The following is a 15,978-nucleotide window of genomic DNA, read 5'->3' on the forward strand; positions in this document are numbered from 1 at the left end:
TTATTTTAAATATCATCATTTGTTTTTTTGACGGATGTATTAACCTATGTGGATAATGAGAGCTGTAGATATATCTATAGCTATCTATTTTGATCTGTCTATCAAAAAAGAAATTATGGCCATAAATTTTAAGGGTAGAAGGCATTGCTGGATTGTTTGACTTTCCTCCTACAGCAGTCAGGCCACGGCAGATTGCTGGCTGATATGCCTGAAGAAAGCAATTCCATCCTGTTCTTTTGTCTTCCAAATGAGAGGTCAGCGCATCTGTTAAGTGAATGAGTAAGAATGTGAAACTGTTCAAGATGGTAAAATTGGGGAAAAAATATTTCCCACTTCTCCAATAGTAGTGTTTATGTATTGAAGAGGATATGTAGTGCAGTGAACTACTTTAAAGCACATCTCCCTTTGGTGTATATATGTCCTGCTGTGCTCATCAGTCTACAGCAGATTACAAGGCTAATTTTAACTCCTAGCCTGAAATGATCAATTTATGTCAATACAGTTTTGATAGGAGCAGTTCTATTTGTGTGTTTAAAAAAAAGAAACCCCAAAAAACAAACAAAAAAACCCACCCAAAAGCCCAAAGCTACCAAAGTGACGTATAGTTACTGCAGCAGGAGAGAATATGTTTTGATATGGGCCCTCTTGTCTCAAAACTCACTTTTAAAAAAAATCTCCACATGGAAGCTGGAATACGGGAGGAATCTTGCACAGGAACATTCAGTTTGTCATGGGCCAGTGTATACGAAGAAGTAGGGTGGAATAAGCCATGTGTGGAGCCTGTTCTTCCAGAACTAAACTCCTTTTAGTACCTCAGCAAAATCAGCTTGGGGTCTGCTCTACTGTGCAGTCCAGAGAATCATTAATTGGGCAGGAATATTCTTGTTCGGATTATTCCATAGCCAATGAAGAGTTATTAGCAAGACAGGCATTTGCTGGTCTTACTCTTGGAGGGGTCTGCTGGTTATTCATACCAGGAACATGCTTGTTCATGCAGATATAATTGACAAAACATGAGATTCTGAAGTATGGGTAAACAAAGCTAACAGCTATGGAGGACATATGTGATTCTTAATGCTGTTGGAAGACAGGTGCACTAAAAGACTACTTTATTTCTGACATTTAACTATAATTTCTGTCAATTTCTGTAAAATTGAGTGGATTGCTGTGTATTCAATGTTACATAAAACCCCTGAAGATTGCTGGCCAAAATGCTTGCTGAAAGTTGCATGTACGCTTTTTAAAATACCTTGAGTGGATGTATGTAAAGACATTCATTCAGAAATAATAGTTTTATCTGAATAATTTATATGTTCTAGGCATCAAGACTGCAATTCTAGTTGGAGGCATGGCTGCACAGAAGCAAGAACGTGTACTGAACCGAAAGCCAGAAATTGTAATTGCAACCCCTGGCCGTCTGTGGGAATTAATTAAAGAGAGACACCCACATCTTTCAAACCTTCGGCAGCTCAGGTAAAGGTGCCTTCTAGAGTAACTGCTGGATACTGAACTGGGTGTCACTGCAGACTGATAATGTTTACTAACTGATTAAATCATTTTGACCATGTAAGATCACTTATTTCTTTGCCAGAGTGTTTCACTGAAATGCACAGTGGTTACACTGATGGAGGGAAATGTCAATTACAACCAGTGGCAAAAAAATAATTTTTGCTTTAGAGATTGATTTTTCACAAACAAATGTGGAAGGCTACTGTAGCTACCCCAGCATACCTGGTGTTCCTTTGGGGTTTACATGCAGAACTTCCCTTATGCTTTTAGCAGGAGAAGTTCTCTTTAAGAGTATCTCTTTTGTATTTATCTGCACAAGTATATTTTCACTGTGTGTTTTCTATTTGACAGGTGCCTTGTGATTGATGAAGCAGACCGAATGGTTGAGAAAGGTCACTTCTTAGAGCTGTCTCAGTTGCTGGAAGTCTTAAATGATTCACAGTATAACCCTCAACGACAGACTTTTGTTTTTTCTGCCACTTTGACTTTGGTCCATCAGACTCCCACAAGAGTTTTACAGAAAAAGAATGCTAAAAAGATGGACAAGAAGACCAAACTGGAATTGTTAATGGAAAAAGTAGGAATAAAGGGCAAACCCAAAGTAATAGACCTAACAAGGAAAGAGGCTACTGTTGAGACTCTGACAGAAACCAGAATCCACTGCAATACAGACGAGAAGGACTATTACCTCTATTATTTTCTTCTCCAGTATCCAGGAAGAACCATGGTCTTTGCAAATAGCATAGACTGTGTAAAACGCCTCAGTTCTCTCCTCACAATATTAAATTGTGATCCTCTTCCTTTGCATGCCAACATGCACCAAAAGCAGAGGCTGAAAAATCTGGAAAGGTTTGCTGAGCGAGAGAGGTGAGTTGAGTTTCTGCCTCATAGGAGACAAAAAAAAATCATGTGAAGGGTAGTGGAGAGTGGTAACAGCTCTGTTAAAGTAGGAGCAGGTTGGGAGAGTTAGCTGGGGATGCCCTGTTCATGAGCACAGGTAATTAAGGCTGAGGTTTGACAGGATGGTTAGGTGATACACTAAAGCAAGTTCAATGGATGGCCACTGAGATGGTCGAGAAGCACTGTCTTTGCAAGGGGAGAAGCTGAGGGCACTGGGCTTGTATCACCTGGGAAAAAGACTTTGTGGGGACCATCTCGGTGGCTGAGATGGTCTCTCTGATCCATTAGAAGAAGGTTATCAAGAGGATGGAGCAAGGCTCTTCACGAATGAACATGGTAGGAGGATGAGGGATGAGAGTTGCAAGTTGAAATGAGAGATTCAGGCTGGGTGTAGAAAGGAGCATTTTTTCTCTGTGAGGACCATCAGGCACTGGAACAGGGTGCTTGCTCTTGGAGGTTGTCAAGGCTTAGGCGGATAAAGCCCTGACCAACGTGGTCCAACCTTATAGCTTATCCTGCTTTAAGGGGGAGGTTGGACTTGAGACCCTCTGAGGTCCCTTGGAGCCTGAATTATCCCATGGTCTAGCAGCTAACTGGTGCTGAAGGAGCTTGTATACTTTTATAACCATGGTGCACACCTCTTGGCTCCTGTGCCCTGGCTCTGCAGCTCATTTGATCCTTCTGTAAGTTGTTTCATCTCACTTAGCCATCAGAAAACTAACCACTCTTTGCTGGGTTAGGCTTTTGTGGGTTTAATTAGATGACTCCTTCCTGAGGCTCAAGGTATCCTAGAGCAATGCAGGAGAAAGGGCAGTTGTGCCGTTCAGCAGCAGTGGGCAGACAGGTCTACTCAGGCGGGCCTGTCCTCGGCCAGAATTACTGTTTCCTGCTGGCTTTGGGACGGCCTTTGGAAGGAGGGTGGTGGTCTCAGTGCTTCTAAAATCCAGAAGCCTCACCTTTTAGTCCTGCTGTGAAGTGCTGTGTGCAGACTGCAGGGGAATTTGTTCCTTGGTAGTAGACTCGGGCAAGAAGAACAGATGTTGAATTGCCATGCTAGATCTGCAGCATCTCGTGGCAAAATGTAATGGCCTTGGTTAGACAGGGCATTTTCAGAGACTGCAGATGTTTATGGTAAGAAGCTTCTGAGGCCATCTGTCATGGCCTCCTGCAGATTGCAAGCCATAGAATTTTCTTGGTTTATTTCTGCTTTGAACTTTGTAACAATAGTATGCAGTCAAATGCCATAAAATCGTAAATTCCTGTTGCCTGCAAGTAAATTCCTTCAGCTTCTGGGAGATTTTTTTAAAAACAAATTGTTCCGTGATTTAGGGAGACTTTTGTATCTGTAGCAGACTGTTTATATATAAAAAAAAAAAACAAAAAACAACATAGTATTTTTTTGAGTAGTTCTTCATTTTTAGGGGCAAGGAGAAATACTAATTGTCAGAACAGAATCCCTCACCCCTTGTATTTCTAGCTTTTAATTTACTGAGAAAACTTATTTGAGTGTAGCTTGGCAGAAGATACTTTAGCCCCAAAAATCTGTTAATTAAATCTATAATTTTATAATGTGATTTTTCTCAACTGATGCAACTTGTAAAAACCTGTTAGTCCTGCCAAAATATGAACTGTGTTGTTAATGGGATGGTCATATTAAGCTGAAGATATTTTCAAACCCAGCCTGGACAGAGCACTGAAAAATTTGATGAATTGGAACATAGCCCCCTTCCAAGCAGTTAGAGGTCACTGAACAGTGATTTGTGCTAGTGTTCCTGTGAATGGGGAGAAGATGAAAGCACAGGAAAAGAGGATCCAGCAAGGTAGTGCATTTCTTTATTGGAAACTGAGTAGACCTGCTGAAGGTAACATTTGATTTTTTTTTTTTTCCTTCAAAATTGCTGTTTCAAGAGTGCTTTTGATGTCATATTGGATATTATTTTATGTTAGAGCAAACAAATAGCATATTTCTAGTAGTTAATACAGTACAAATTTGTTCCTTAAATTGCTGTGGTAGAATTCTAGGTCTCTCTATTTCATATTCCTTAGCAGATGGTTTGTTCTTCAGTTTTATGTTCATTAAATATTATCTCTTTCTCAGCTGTGTCCTCCTGACAACAGATGTTGCAGCTCGTGGTCTTGATATTCCCAACGTGCAGCATGTCATCCACTACCAGGTTAAATATTTTTAATGGTTTTGCTTTTACTGTTTTGGTTTTGAATAAGCTGTTGATCAAAACCCTGAACACTATATATAAAGCTGTGATTCTCGATCCTGTCTGTAGTCCTGCTTATAGAAATGTCATCATTATTAATTTAACTGTCCTTAGTGCTTTGTGCTTAAAGATAGCATTGCTGCAGTGAGTGACAGCGCTAGGTAGCTTTTCATGAATGTGTGATTATATATATGAGAAATGACATAATTTATGATTCGCCTTGCTTTTTACCTAACTTCGATACCCAAAGGTGTCAAATCACTCAGCCCATCACTATTCTCTGAAGATACATACAATCGTATCTTGCTTTGCAGATAAAATGACAGAGGGTCAGAACCTAGGAGAGACTCACAAAAGATTATGCAAGGGTGAATACTGGACCAGCGAACAAAAAGTGTCTCCAGACATCCTCTTTTACTTTGCCTTCAGCTGTGTTTTATGAAATGTACCATGTATATATAAAAAGCAATATTCCCTAGCAACCTCTTGGCCAATGCATGATGGCAGGCTGCTGCTAGCTTTTCATGGCCAGCTTCATGGTTTTTTTGAATATTTGCAGGTCCCTCGTACTTCTGAGCTGTACGTACACAGAAGCGGCAGAACAGCCCGAGCTGCCAATGAAGGCCTTAGCCTTTTGCTGATTGGTCCTGATGACTTGATCAATTTTAGGAAAATTTATAAAACATTGGAGAAGAGTGAGGAACTGCCGATTTTCCCAGTTGAAACCAAATGCATGACTTCAATCAAGGTAAAGAAACCACAATCTCTTTGCAGCCCAAGTAGTTGCTTGCTTGCTTACTTATGTTACTGCATTGTACATCACATCCTTTCCAGATTTCAGATGCAGTTTACTCTTCAGGACCTGTGTTTGAAAATGAAATTAATCACACTTCTCTTATGTTTTTTTATTTTGGCAGTGTTTGTGATTTCTCTGCAATAACTGGCCCAAGCAGTGTGTTCCAATGTCACGTTTTTCTTGCACGTTGTTACGTAGAGATTTTCCTGACTAGATTCCCCAGAACAGTACAGGGAAGCGAGTATGTTTTGTGCCTGGGGAGCTGGGCTGGCACTGTTCAGTGTGTCTTTTAAAGCCACTTGAGTTAGGAGCAGACTAGAGGACAGTAGGAGGTGCAGGGATCTTGGGTAGTCTTTGTCTGCCTCTTCTCAGTTGAATTAGTGAATTGTCTGCTTTTCTAAAAATTCCTGTACTCTGAGGCCGCTGAACCCTGTCAAACCATGTATATTTCCTTTTCCTTAGGCTATTGCCTGTTTTAAGGAAAATTCAGTCATTCACTAGCTCACAAGATAGACTATGGTTAGGATTTAGAATACTGTATTTTAGAAAGCATCTAGTCACTGCAGATTTTCTACCTCTCGAGTAAGAGGTCATTTAATTTCACAGCATTCTCTTTAACAGTTTGGTTGACATCAGCCTAGTGCAAATAGGAAATATTTAAAATATTGCATCTGAAAGGAATCCAGCTGGGTTGGAATGTCTGAATATTGCAGTCATTGAGAACAAGAGACAAATGCAAGCAGTCAGATAATGGGAGCTGCTTGAGGGAGTCCAGCACAGAGCCAGAAAAATGATGAAGGGAGTGCAACATCTCCCTTATGAGGAAAGGCTGAAGGCGCTGGGTCTCTTTAACTTAGAGAAGAGGAGGCTGAGGGGTGACCTCATTAATGTTTAAAAATATGTCAAGGGAGAGTGTCAGGAGGATGGAGCCGGGCTCCCATGTGTTGCCTGGTCTAGTCGAGAGGGGGAATCCCTGCCCATGTCAGGGAGGATCCCTGCCCATGACAGGGAGGTTGGACTAGATGATCTCCAAGGTCCCTTCCAGCCTAGGCCATTCTATGATTCTTCTCAGTGATATCCAATGACAGGACAAGGGGCAAGGGATACAAACTGGAGCATAGGAGATTCCCCAAAAACATTAGAAAGAACTTTTTCAGTGTGAGGCTGACAGAGCCCTGGCACAGGCTGCCCAGGGAGGTTGAGGAGTCTCCTTCTCTGCAGACATCCAAAACCCACCTGGACGCATTCCTATGTGACCTGCTGTAGGTGATCCTGCTCTGGCAGGGGGGTTGGACTAGGTGATCTTTTGAGGTCCCTTCCAACTCCTAACATTCTGTGATTCTGTCCCGAGCATTCTGTGATTCTGTGAATGCAGCAGATATCTTCCTTATCATATTCTGGTTCATGCTTATCCAGTTGGCTTGGACTGAGCCCAGTGTCTATCCCAGTGGCAGCGGTGGTGTCCTCTCCTTTGGGATAATGTTAGCAAGTTTCAAAGCCCAGGCTTGCTGCAAATGTGTGAATCTTTCAGGAGACCCTCGTACTGGATCTTAGGAAAACATTCTTCAGTACGAGGGTGGCAAGGCTCTGGAATAAATTGTCCAGAAAAGTTGTGAATGCCCCCTCCCTTGAGGTGTTCAAGGCCAGGTTGGATGAGGCCTTGAGTAACTTGGTCTAGTTGTTTGACGTCCCTGCCATGGCAGGGAGGTTGGATTAGATGATCTCTTAAGGTTCCTTCCTACCTAGGCCATTCTGTGATTCTGTAGTCCTATGAGATGCAGCTTTCTGAAAAAGTAAGGAAATCAAAGAAATGCTTTCACAGATTCAGTTTTCTTCTCTTGGAGAAAGAGAGTCTGATTGATTTTTATTTTTTTTTCTTCTATCTTAAAAGTTTCTGGTTACTGAAAGGAATCTTCTCTTTAGAATGTTTCTTCAGAGGTCCCTTCTGTGTTTCTTGATTAGTAGTTCTTGGCTCTTATCATGCTTTATCAATTAATGGGAAAATAAGTATTGTTTCCACACTTACAATTTTCCTGCCACCATCTCACAGTCTTCTCTCCTAATCACAGTAGTGCTTCTCTCCCCAGGAGAGATGTCTTTGTAATTGCAATTACAGGACTGCAGCCTCCGAGGTCCTTCATGTGGTCAGGTCTCTTACACTTTGCCCTGGACTTAATCACAAAGCCATTGTAATTGGGACTAATCATGCTGCTGGGTCTTTCTGTGTGTCCCTTTGGCAAGCTCCTTTCCAGGTTCCACATACCTTCATTTAAGTTCAGGAAAATTCTCAAGGGATTTCACACGTGAGACGGATGGAATTGATTAACTAGAGTAGAGGAGAGTCTAGAGGAGGACTCAGGTTTTAAAAGATGGAAAAACTAGCATTTCTTGTAGTGGTCTAAGAAGAGGTGACTGACTTGTTGCATTGTAATGCATGGTCTCAAACACTGATTCTGCTGAAGTACCCCACATAGGAGTGGCCGGTTAGCTCAGCGGTTTGAGCGCGGTGCTGGGAACAAGGACCAACACCAAGGTCGTGGGTTCGATTCCCGCTCGGTCCCCATGTGTTGCCAGGTCTAGTCGAGAGGTGGCGTCCCTGCCCAAAAACAGGGAGGTTGCACTAGATGATCTCTAAGGTCCCTTCTAGCCTATGCCATTCTATGATTTAATTCTCATCATAATGTCTAAAATGTACTTTTTTGCAGGAACGGATGAATTTGGCGCGGCAGATTGAGAAGGCAGAATTTTTCAATAGTCGGGCAAAGCAACACAACTCCTGGCTCCAGCAAGCTGCAGATGCTCTTGAGATTGATCTTGATGATGACATGTTTATGGGCAAGTAGAAGTGCTTGTTTATGGATATACTCATTTGGTCCCATAGCACTGGTGTCCAGAAGAAGCCTCACTGTGGCAGAGAAGCACTTAAAACCTTCAGGGCAGAAGGGGAAGGAAAGGAGTGTAATTACTCAGTGTGTTGTGTTGCTGGTGTTTGTAGGGTGATTGTGCAGTAGATAGTGTTGGAGCCAAGGATATGAGGTGTGACAATGCTAGCAAGTTGCAGGCAAGTCCTCATGTCATAGGACAAGAACATTTTACTGTAGTCTAACAGCTCAGTATATCCTGCTTGAGTCTTGTCCCCTCTGTGTCAAAGAAAAAGTTGGTTTTCCACTTCTGCTTATCTCTCCCATGCCACTGTAGTCAGGCATCAGGACAGGAGCCTGATGGCTCTGTGTTGGAACACTTAGGAAGCACTAGCAGTCTCCAAAAATTGTGAGCTTATGTAGGTTAAATTGTGTGGGCTAAATGGCTGATACTTGTATTCCAGTTGCCGAAGTAAATAATTTCTTAAATGATTAAAATTGAATGTTCTGTGGCTCTGCCTGAGAGAATGTGTAGAGCTGTGCAACTACAGGTGCCTGTTAGTTCAGTGCCATGAAGTTTGGCAATGCTGAAATGTGCGGCAAAATGCCTGGTTGTGTTCAAGTTTTAGGAGCGAAGGTATGATTTCCTACCAGTTCTTTGAAGGCACACTGAGCAGGGGTGCTGCCTGGGTCACTTCAGTTTAAGCACTTTCTAGCCTGTTAGCTGCTAATTGTGCAGATGTCTTAATTAATCTGAACATGCTTCAAAATTATTTTCTTTCCTTTATTCATGGCTGGACTAGCTTGTTCTCAACCATTCTGCAAGCAAGCAGCAGTCGTCTCTGTCCAAACTGTTCAGGAGCGCTCTCAGATAATTAGCACTCTGCTGTCTTGTTTTGACAAAATCTGAGTATGCCGTGCTTTGAAATGAGTTTCAAAACAGCATATCCACAAGTAAGTTGTGGCTCTTGAGTGAAGCACTTTGTAATTTCCACACAAAATCTTGCCAGATTTGTGCATTAGAATGTATTCAGTCTCTGATTTTTCTATAGCTTGTTGGAGACCAATTAAAATCTCAGTCGTTCCTTCCAAAATGAAATGCCTCTTATGCTATTACAAAGGATTTAGTAATGTCCTTCCAGTTTACATTATCTCAACCTTGATTGCATTTATTCTCTCCAGTAAAGGCCTCTGACCATATTTAGTATCTCCAGTCTTTGTTGTGCCCTTCTTCCTGCTGTATTATTAAATCTGAGGACCTCGTTGTTTTTTATGTGTAAGGAGGAAAGGGCTTCCTGTTTTACAGGTGCCGAAATGTAGCGTGCATTAAGTAACGAAATACACAGAAGAAGTTTCTGCCTGAGCTGGAAGCCCTGGGTTAATACATCCTCTTCTGGGCTCTCTTTCCTTCTGTTCCTGAGTCTGTTCGGGGTTGAGAGACAACTGAATGGTTTAGCAGAATGATACCTGGGGTATAGTTACTCAGTAGTTAGGATTCTTCTTGATCTTGTTGTCATGTGGACAGCCTGGATGATCTGAAAGTCTAACAGATGATTGCAAGACCATACAGGAGTTGAGTGACCTTGTTAGAAAGAAAAAGATGAGAATTGTGTCTTCCCCTAGGCACTACAAAAGCCTAATGAAAGAGGCCAGCGCAAGTTGTTCTCTTGTTGTAACATTCTGTATCTTTGATTTCTACCCCAAGGAGGAAAAGCTAGCGAGCAAGAAGAAAGCCAGAAGCAAAAGATGCTGAAAGGGATGAAAAAACAACTAAAACATATGCTGTCCCAGCCACTGTTTAAAGTCCTTATGAAAACCAAGTACCCAACACAGTCTGGAAAACTCCTCCTGCCTCAGACATCCGCAGGTATTTCAGAATCGGCTCTGGGTACCGTGTCCAAACAACAAGCCAAGAAGAAGAAATCAATGAAATTAAATTAGATAACTGAGTAAGATCACTCAGTGTGACAGAAGCAAGGACAATCCTTATCAAGGCTGCTTATGGAGGAACCCAATGAGAAGACACGTAGTATCAGAGAAGGTTGCCTTGTCTTGGTTGTGCAGGCACGAAGCAAAATGTTGCTTTAAAAGGCTCTGTTAACATGCAATTAGCTACTGGTGAATCTTGTCTTGGATCTTGTGGGTTTTTTTTTTTTTTTACATTCTTACTTTATTTTTCTTACTCTCTGTATTAATAGAAGTTAATTAATTTTGAAATAGTTCTGCTTATTACCGCTTTGTGTGAGCTGGGTAAAACTTACTGAGTAAAATTCACAGTGGGCATACTCTAATGATAAAAATGGATTTGAATTTTAATGTCCTTAAAGGAAAGGGGAAGGTGGGCTGTATACAGTCTGAGTACAGTCGGAGCCAGTGGTAATGGGAGGTTTGGCTTTTATTGCAGCCAGTTTAGTGGGAAAGGCAGCAAATACAGGTAGTGTTACCAACAGGTTTACAATTCTAGTTATGGAAATCTCTCACAATTTTCTTTCTCCTCTGATAATATTTCTCTGTTCTGTGCTTCACTGGATCTTATACCCTTAGTCCTGTGTTAATATATTTGATAAAGGAGATGTGCAGAATTTTGAGGAATAAGTGTTGCTACTCATTGTTTCATTAATTAATACTTGGAGTTAAGTCTGTATTTGAAAACGTAGTAGAACCATGACCTTTGCTTTAATGGAAAAGTTGATGAGGTGGTGAAATGTCACTTTTTAAGAGTGCCTCTTGATAATTATGCTTTTAATCATTTTAACCTGATCTGGGCAAATAATTTTTAAAACAATTTTTTAAAATATGTCAGAAAAATATATTTTGAATTTTAGTTAAATTATATCTGCTCTAAACCCCAAAGCCTCTGTCTATTTTCAGTCGCTTGAGATTTCAGAATTCCTCATTGCTGATGCCCTTTGCACTTGGCAGACAAGGAAAGCAGAAAAGCATTCAAAGGGTAAGACACAGCAGTGGGATCTGTATTGGTAGGAACCTTCACCTGTCAGTTGTAGGTCGGGCTGAGTGTTTATGTCTCATACAATATAGAACCAGTGTCACTGCCATGATATGAGGCATCAGTTTACTCAGGTAATCAAAGAGAAATTTGTCTGTGGAATTGAGTGCCCCCTCCAACCATTTGCTGATTATCTGAGAATAGCAAACTCGTTACTCTTTCATGTATGTAAATAATTGAAGCCCCCACTACTCCCCCATCTCTGGAGGGCTTTTCTCTTGCTTCCTTGCATTACTGAAGAAGAGCTATGATAATTTAATCATAAGCATACAGAGCTTATTAATTATGTATGAAGCTTTCCTTGCAATGCACTGTTTCTCATGTCCTTTGGAGTAGAGGGGGAAAGTTTTGACAGGGGGGAAGAGGTGGTATCGTCCTGTCCCCTCACCCCTGTGAGAAGACAACACATCTTGGAGTTAATGTAACATCTGAAGAAGAAAAAAATTAAAGTTCCTTGTAAGGAGGGATGAAAAAATGAACTGAGCTAAGGCAAGCATGCCTTCATTCCTTTTCTGTGCTATTTTAATCACATTCTTATGCTGTGGAAAGGAAACTTCTGTTGGTTTTGCATTCCTGAAGGATGACCAGGTGGGCCTTTTCTGCACCTCGTGATATATTTCTGCTTGCGATTCATCAGCAAAATCAAGGCTAGATCCTGACACAAGAGCTGTGCATCTCCTCCCGTATCTGAAAATCTGCATGAGAGAGAGCAGTTCTGGCAAATTCTAGTTCCCTGTGATCATAAGGAGAACTGAATTGGGGGACAGTGAGAGTATTGTTACTTCCTCTCCAAGTTTTTCAGCTGCTTTCTGTTTTACTGTGTTTAGCAACCTCATCCTCATGCTCCCACCCCTCCATCTGGCTCTCAGCCACTGTTGCTAAGTCTCCCCAAGCTGGAGCATGACACTTCTGCCTCCTCTGCACATTGTTGCTGCTTTCCTGCGGCATGCTCTGCTGCTGGTTTTCTCCTGCATCTGCTGCTGTACTCAGCATGAGCTCTCAATGCCTAATCTACTGATGCTGCACCCCCACAGGAGCTCAAACTGAGCCTGGGCCCTAAAAATATTTCAGCGTCTTAAAAAGAATACTTGTCTAATGCTTTGAAAATTCTCTCATGTCTGCGTGCTTAGCTTTGTCCTTATCACACCGGGATACCCAGAGTCTTCTGCCTAGAGGAAAAACCTTATACTCACTTTTCCTAATTCAAAAACAAATTATTAAACAGTAACTGGAAAATGCTGCCACTTAACTGCTCTCCTCCAGTGTGGACTAGGTTACTGGAGGAAGAAAGGAAGGCAAAGGAGAATGTTTTGTCCAGCTCTGATCATATGCATGATCATCTGCAAATGAGACATGAAGAGTTTTATATCAAGTACCTATGGACAATTAAATTTTAGTATTTAATGAAATATGTAGTATCAAAAGGATTATGTAATGCTTCACTGGCACATTTTGTGAATGTGTGGGGCCAGTTGACCTCATCCTTTCCACAGAGTTCCTGGTATGTCATACGCCTATCAAGAGAAGGAAGAGTCCCTGTAGTTTGAGACATCTGCTGAATTTGGACAGGATCTTACTTATTGGACAGCAAAGTTTCCTGACATCCCCCTACCCTTTGCTTTGTCTCCTCCCCTGTATGTTAACAAAACAGCAGGTTAGGAGAGTGGAACCTGGAGTGCTGCCTTGCCATATGCCAGCAGTCCAGGCACAGGGCTGGCCACGTGGCAGCGGGGAGGTAATTTGCACCTTACTGAGAAAGGACCGAGTACGACACACTTAGTGCCATCCGTCTGTGTATCCTGGTCCCTAAGGGGAAAAGAAGATAAGAGAAGGACAATTTCTGATGATTTCACCTCATACTGCATGACATCAGGAGGCAAATCTGGTAAGAAACACTGCTTTCTTGGGTGTGAAAACATCCACTGCTTTATCCTGTGCTAGCAGGGTGCAGTTTGGGTGCCTGAGCAATTCCAGATCATCTGATAAATGGCTCGGTGAAGGAAGGAGCTCAGAAGACTGGGAGTTGAGTGACTAGTAACAGACTGCTAATACAGCAAGCAACAACATGTAAGTAATATCCAGGAGTCCTTGCAGAAAAGTAGGATGTTGTAGGACTGGGGAGAAGGGAGGAACCAGGCAGAAGGGCTCTCTTTCAGGAAACGGCCCTGATTCTGTAACATAGGTCCACACTTCCTTCTGATACTCAGGCAGACGTTTTCTGTTATTTTTCTGGCCCATGTGAGATTTCCTCTTCCAGCTTCCTTTAGTGAAAGATACTTCAAGGCTTGCGTGTTTTCTGAAGTCAATCAAAAGCTCCTCCTGCGGTTGATCTCAGAGAGTGGAAACAGAAAAATAATTTGTGACTCCTGAGGCAAGTTCATCGGTCTGGGGAAGTGAACAGGGCTGCTATGCTTGCTCGTCTTGGAGTTCAGCAGCTCTTGCTGTGAAGCTGGAAGAAATTGTAGCCTGTTTCCAGAGCAACCAACTTTAGATGGTACAAATTGCCAAAACTCTGTAGGTGAGGGCTGCAGTTACAGATCCAAATTCTGTGTTGGAAAGAGAAATGGCACTGCAAAGTACACACAGGCTTTGGTACCACTGGGTTAATTAGCGGTCTGATAGTGTTTTATTACTGATGTAAATATATCAGTCTCATCAGTGGATGCTTTTATAGGACTAGAGTTTATTTTCCTTTCCTTATGGAAATATCTGCACCAGTTTAAGCAATTTTAGTACTGACAGGTCTTAACAGGTTTATGCACATGAGCCACCACAACAGGGTCCGTCCCTAGGATCCCACTGATTAATGTAAAGTCCAAAGAAGTGTTTCCAATTCCTCTTTTATTAGTTCCCAGGTTACAAGTCGAGCTGGGTGCCTGCAGAGAGGGATTCCTACCCCAGATCATGCCCCACCACTATACCTGTACCACCCAGCACCCCATCCCCAAGTTGCAATCACTTAATTCTGGTTAGTGGTCCCTTAATTTCTTACTGTCTTTCACGGTTGCTGGGCTGGCCTTCTGAAGTTACCTCATCCTCTTGGAATTGTTTCCTTGGCCTTATCTTCCTCTTTCCACTCATCTGCTGGTTTCAGCGAGTTGTGTGTGAGCAGCATTGGTGTCATCAAAAATTTACTCTTGGTCAGCTCTTGCAGCATAAGGCTTCACCTACTTTAGCTACTGGTGCTAAACTATTAATGCCAAATCGGACAACTCAGAAGAATAGTTAATCAAATTTCTTCTGTAACACAGGAGTATTAGGTTTCTGTACAAGTATTGATAATGATAGTGCTGTAAGGTGTGAGGTATACAGTGAAGTCATTTCAGGCTATTTCTTATGGTGTTATTTCTAAGCTGGTTCAAGTGAGGTCATTTTCATCCTCTTAGTTTTAGAATGAGTTCACAGTGTGATTTTCTTGGCAAGTTAAAAAAAAAAAGAATTAAATTTGCTGAAATAATTCTCACTATTTTTCTCCTTCATTTTCCCAGGTCTCAAAATCTAAGTTCCACCTAGGACAAAAGTTTATTCTTGCACATATATACGTGTATAAACATGATTAGAAAGTATGTCCCTTTCATCACAGAATTTTTATGAAGTCTATTTTCTCATATATTATTCAATTATATAAATGTATACACATACATACAATGTGACCTAGCTTTTAGCTCATAAAATGATGCATATATATATATATGTAAGAATGAAGTACTATCTGTAGCTTTCCCTCTCACAAGTTGCTTGTCTCATTCATTAAAGAAATCAAATATACATTTCAAAAAATACATTACAGAATAAATACAAGCTGGAAAAATGCTATTATCACACATTTCAAAAGAAACAATAAAATCTCAGTGTTCAGTATCAACTAAATCTCAGCCAAAAAAATGCACCTTCCTTCAAGCTTTGAAATAGGATCCCTGATACTGACTTACCCTTCTTTTTCCTATTTCCCACTCAAGGACAACAAAAATGGCATTGGTTCATTGGCAAAAAAAAAAAAGGAAAAGAAGGTGTAGTGGTTTGACCTGGCCAGCGGCCAGCTGCCCACACAGCTGCTCTATCACCCCTCCTTCTCAGCTAGACAGGGGGAGAAAATATATTGAAGGTTTGAGATAAGGAAATATGAGAAAATATATCAAAGCTTTGAGGATGCATTTACCGTCCCAGGCAAAGCAGACTTGATTTTGGGGAAATTAGTTAAATTTATTGAAGAACAAATCAGAGAAGAGTAGTGAGAGATAAAAGCAGGTCTTAAAGAAAAAAAACACCACCTTCTCCCCATCCTTCCCTTCCTCCTGGGCAAAACATTAATCCTAATTTATTCACCTCCTCCTCTCGAGCGGTGCAGGGGGACGGGGACTGGGGGTTGTGGTCAGTTCATCCGATGTCATTTCCACAGCTCCTTCTGCCTCCAGGGGAGGACTCCTCACTCTTCCCCTGGGCCGTTGTGGGGTCCCTCTCACGGGAGACAATATTCACACACCCTTCTCCACGAGTCCTCTCAAAAGGGGCAATTTGTCACAAACTGCCCCAACATGAGTCCTCTCATGAGGAGCAGTCCGCCCCAATGTGAGTCCTTCAGGGGAAACTGCTCCAGCGCAAGTGCCCCATGGCGGCACAAAAGTAGTCCTGCGAGCCAGCCTGCTCCGGTGTGGGCTTCTCTCTCCCTCCACAGGCTACAGGCCCTGGCAG

At 41.8% G+C, this 15,978-nt stretch overlaps 1 protein-coding gene across 1 annotated transcript; it reads left to right on the forward strand.

The window, feature by feature from the left end:
* Positions 1-1,319: 1,319 nt before the first annotated feature.
* On the forward strand, positions 1,320-10,220 carry DDX24 (DEAD (Asp-Glu-Ala-Asp) box helicase 24; the record flags this gene model as incomplete). The annotated part of the gene is made up of 6 exons (XM_009867946.1): positions 1,320-1,473; positions 1,861-2,376; positions 4,508-4,583; positions 5,182-5,370; positions 8,124-8,253; positions 9,985-10,220. Coding segments are annotated over 6 exons (1,301 nt in total), but the record flags the coding sequence as incomplete, so codon positions are not given.
* Between the last annotated feature and the right edge of the window lie 5,758 nt (positions 10,221-15,978).

Source organism: Apaloderma vittatum, unplaced genomic scaffold (assembly GCF_000703405.1).
Source record: "Apaloderma vittatum isolate BGI_N311 unplaced genomic scaffold, ASM70340v1 scaffold17124, whole genome shotgun sequence".
Lineage (NCBI taxonomy): Eukaryota > Metazoa > Chordata > Aves > Trogoniformes > Trogonidae > Apaloderma > Apaloderma vittatum.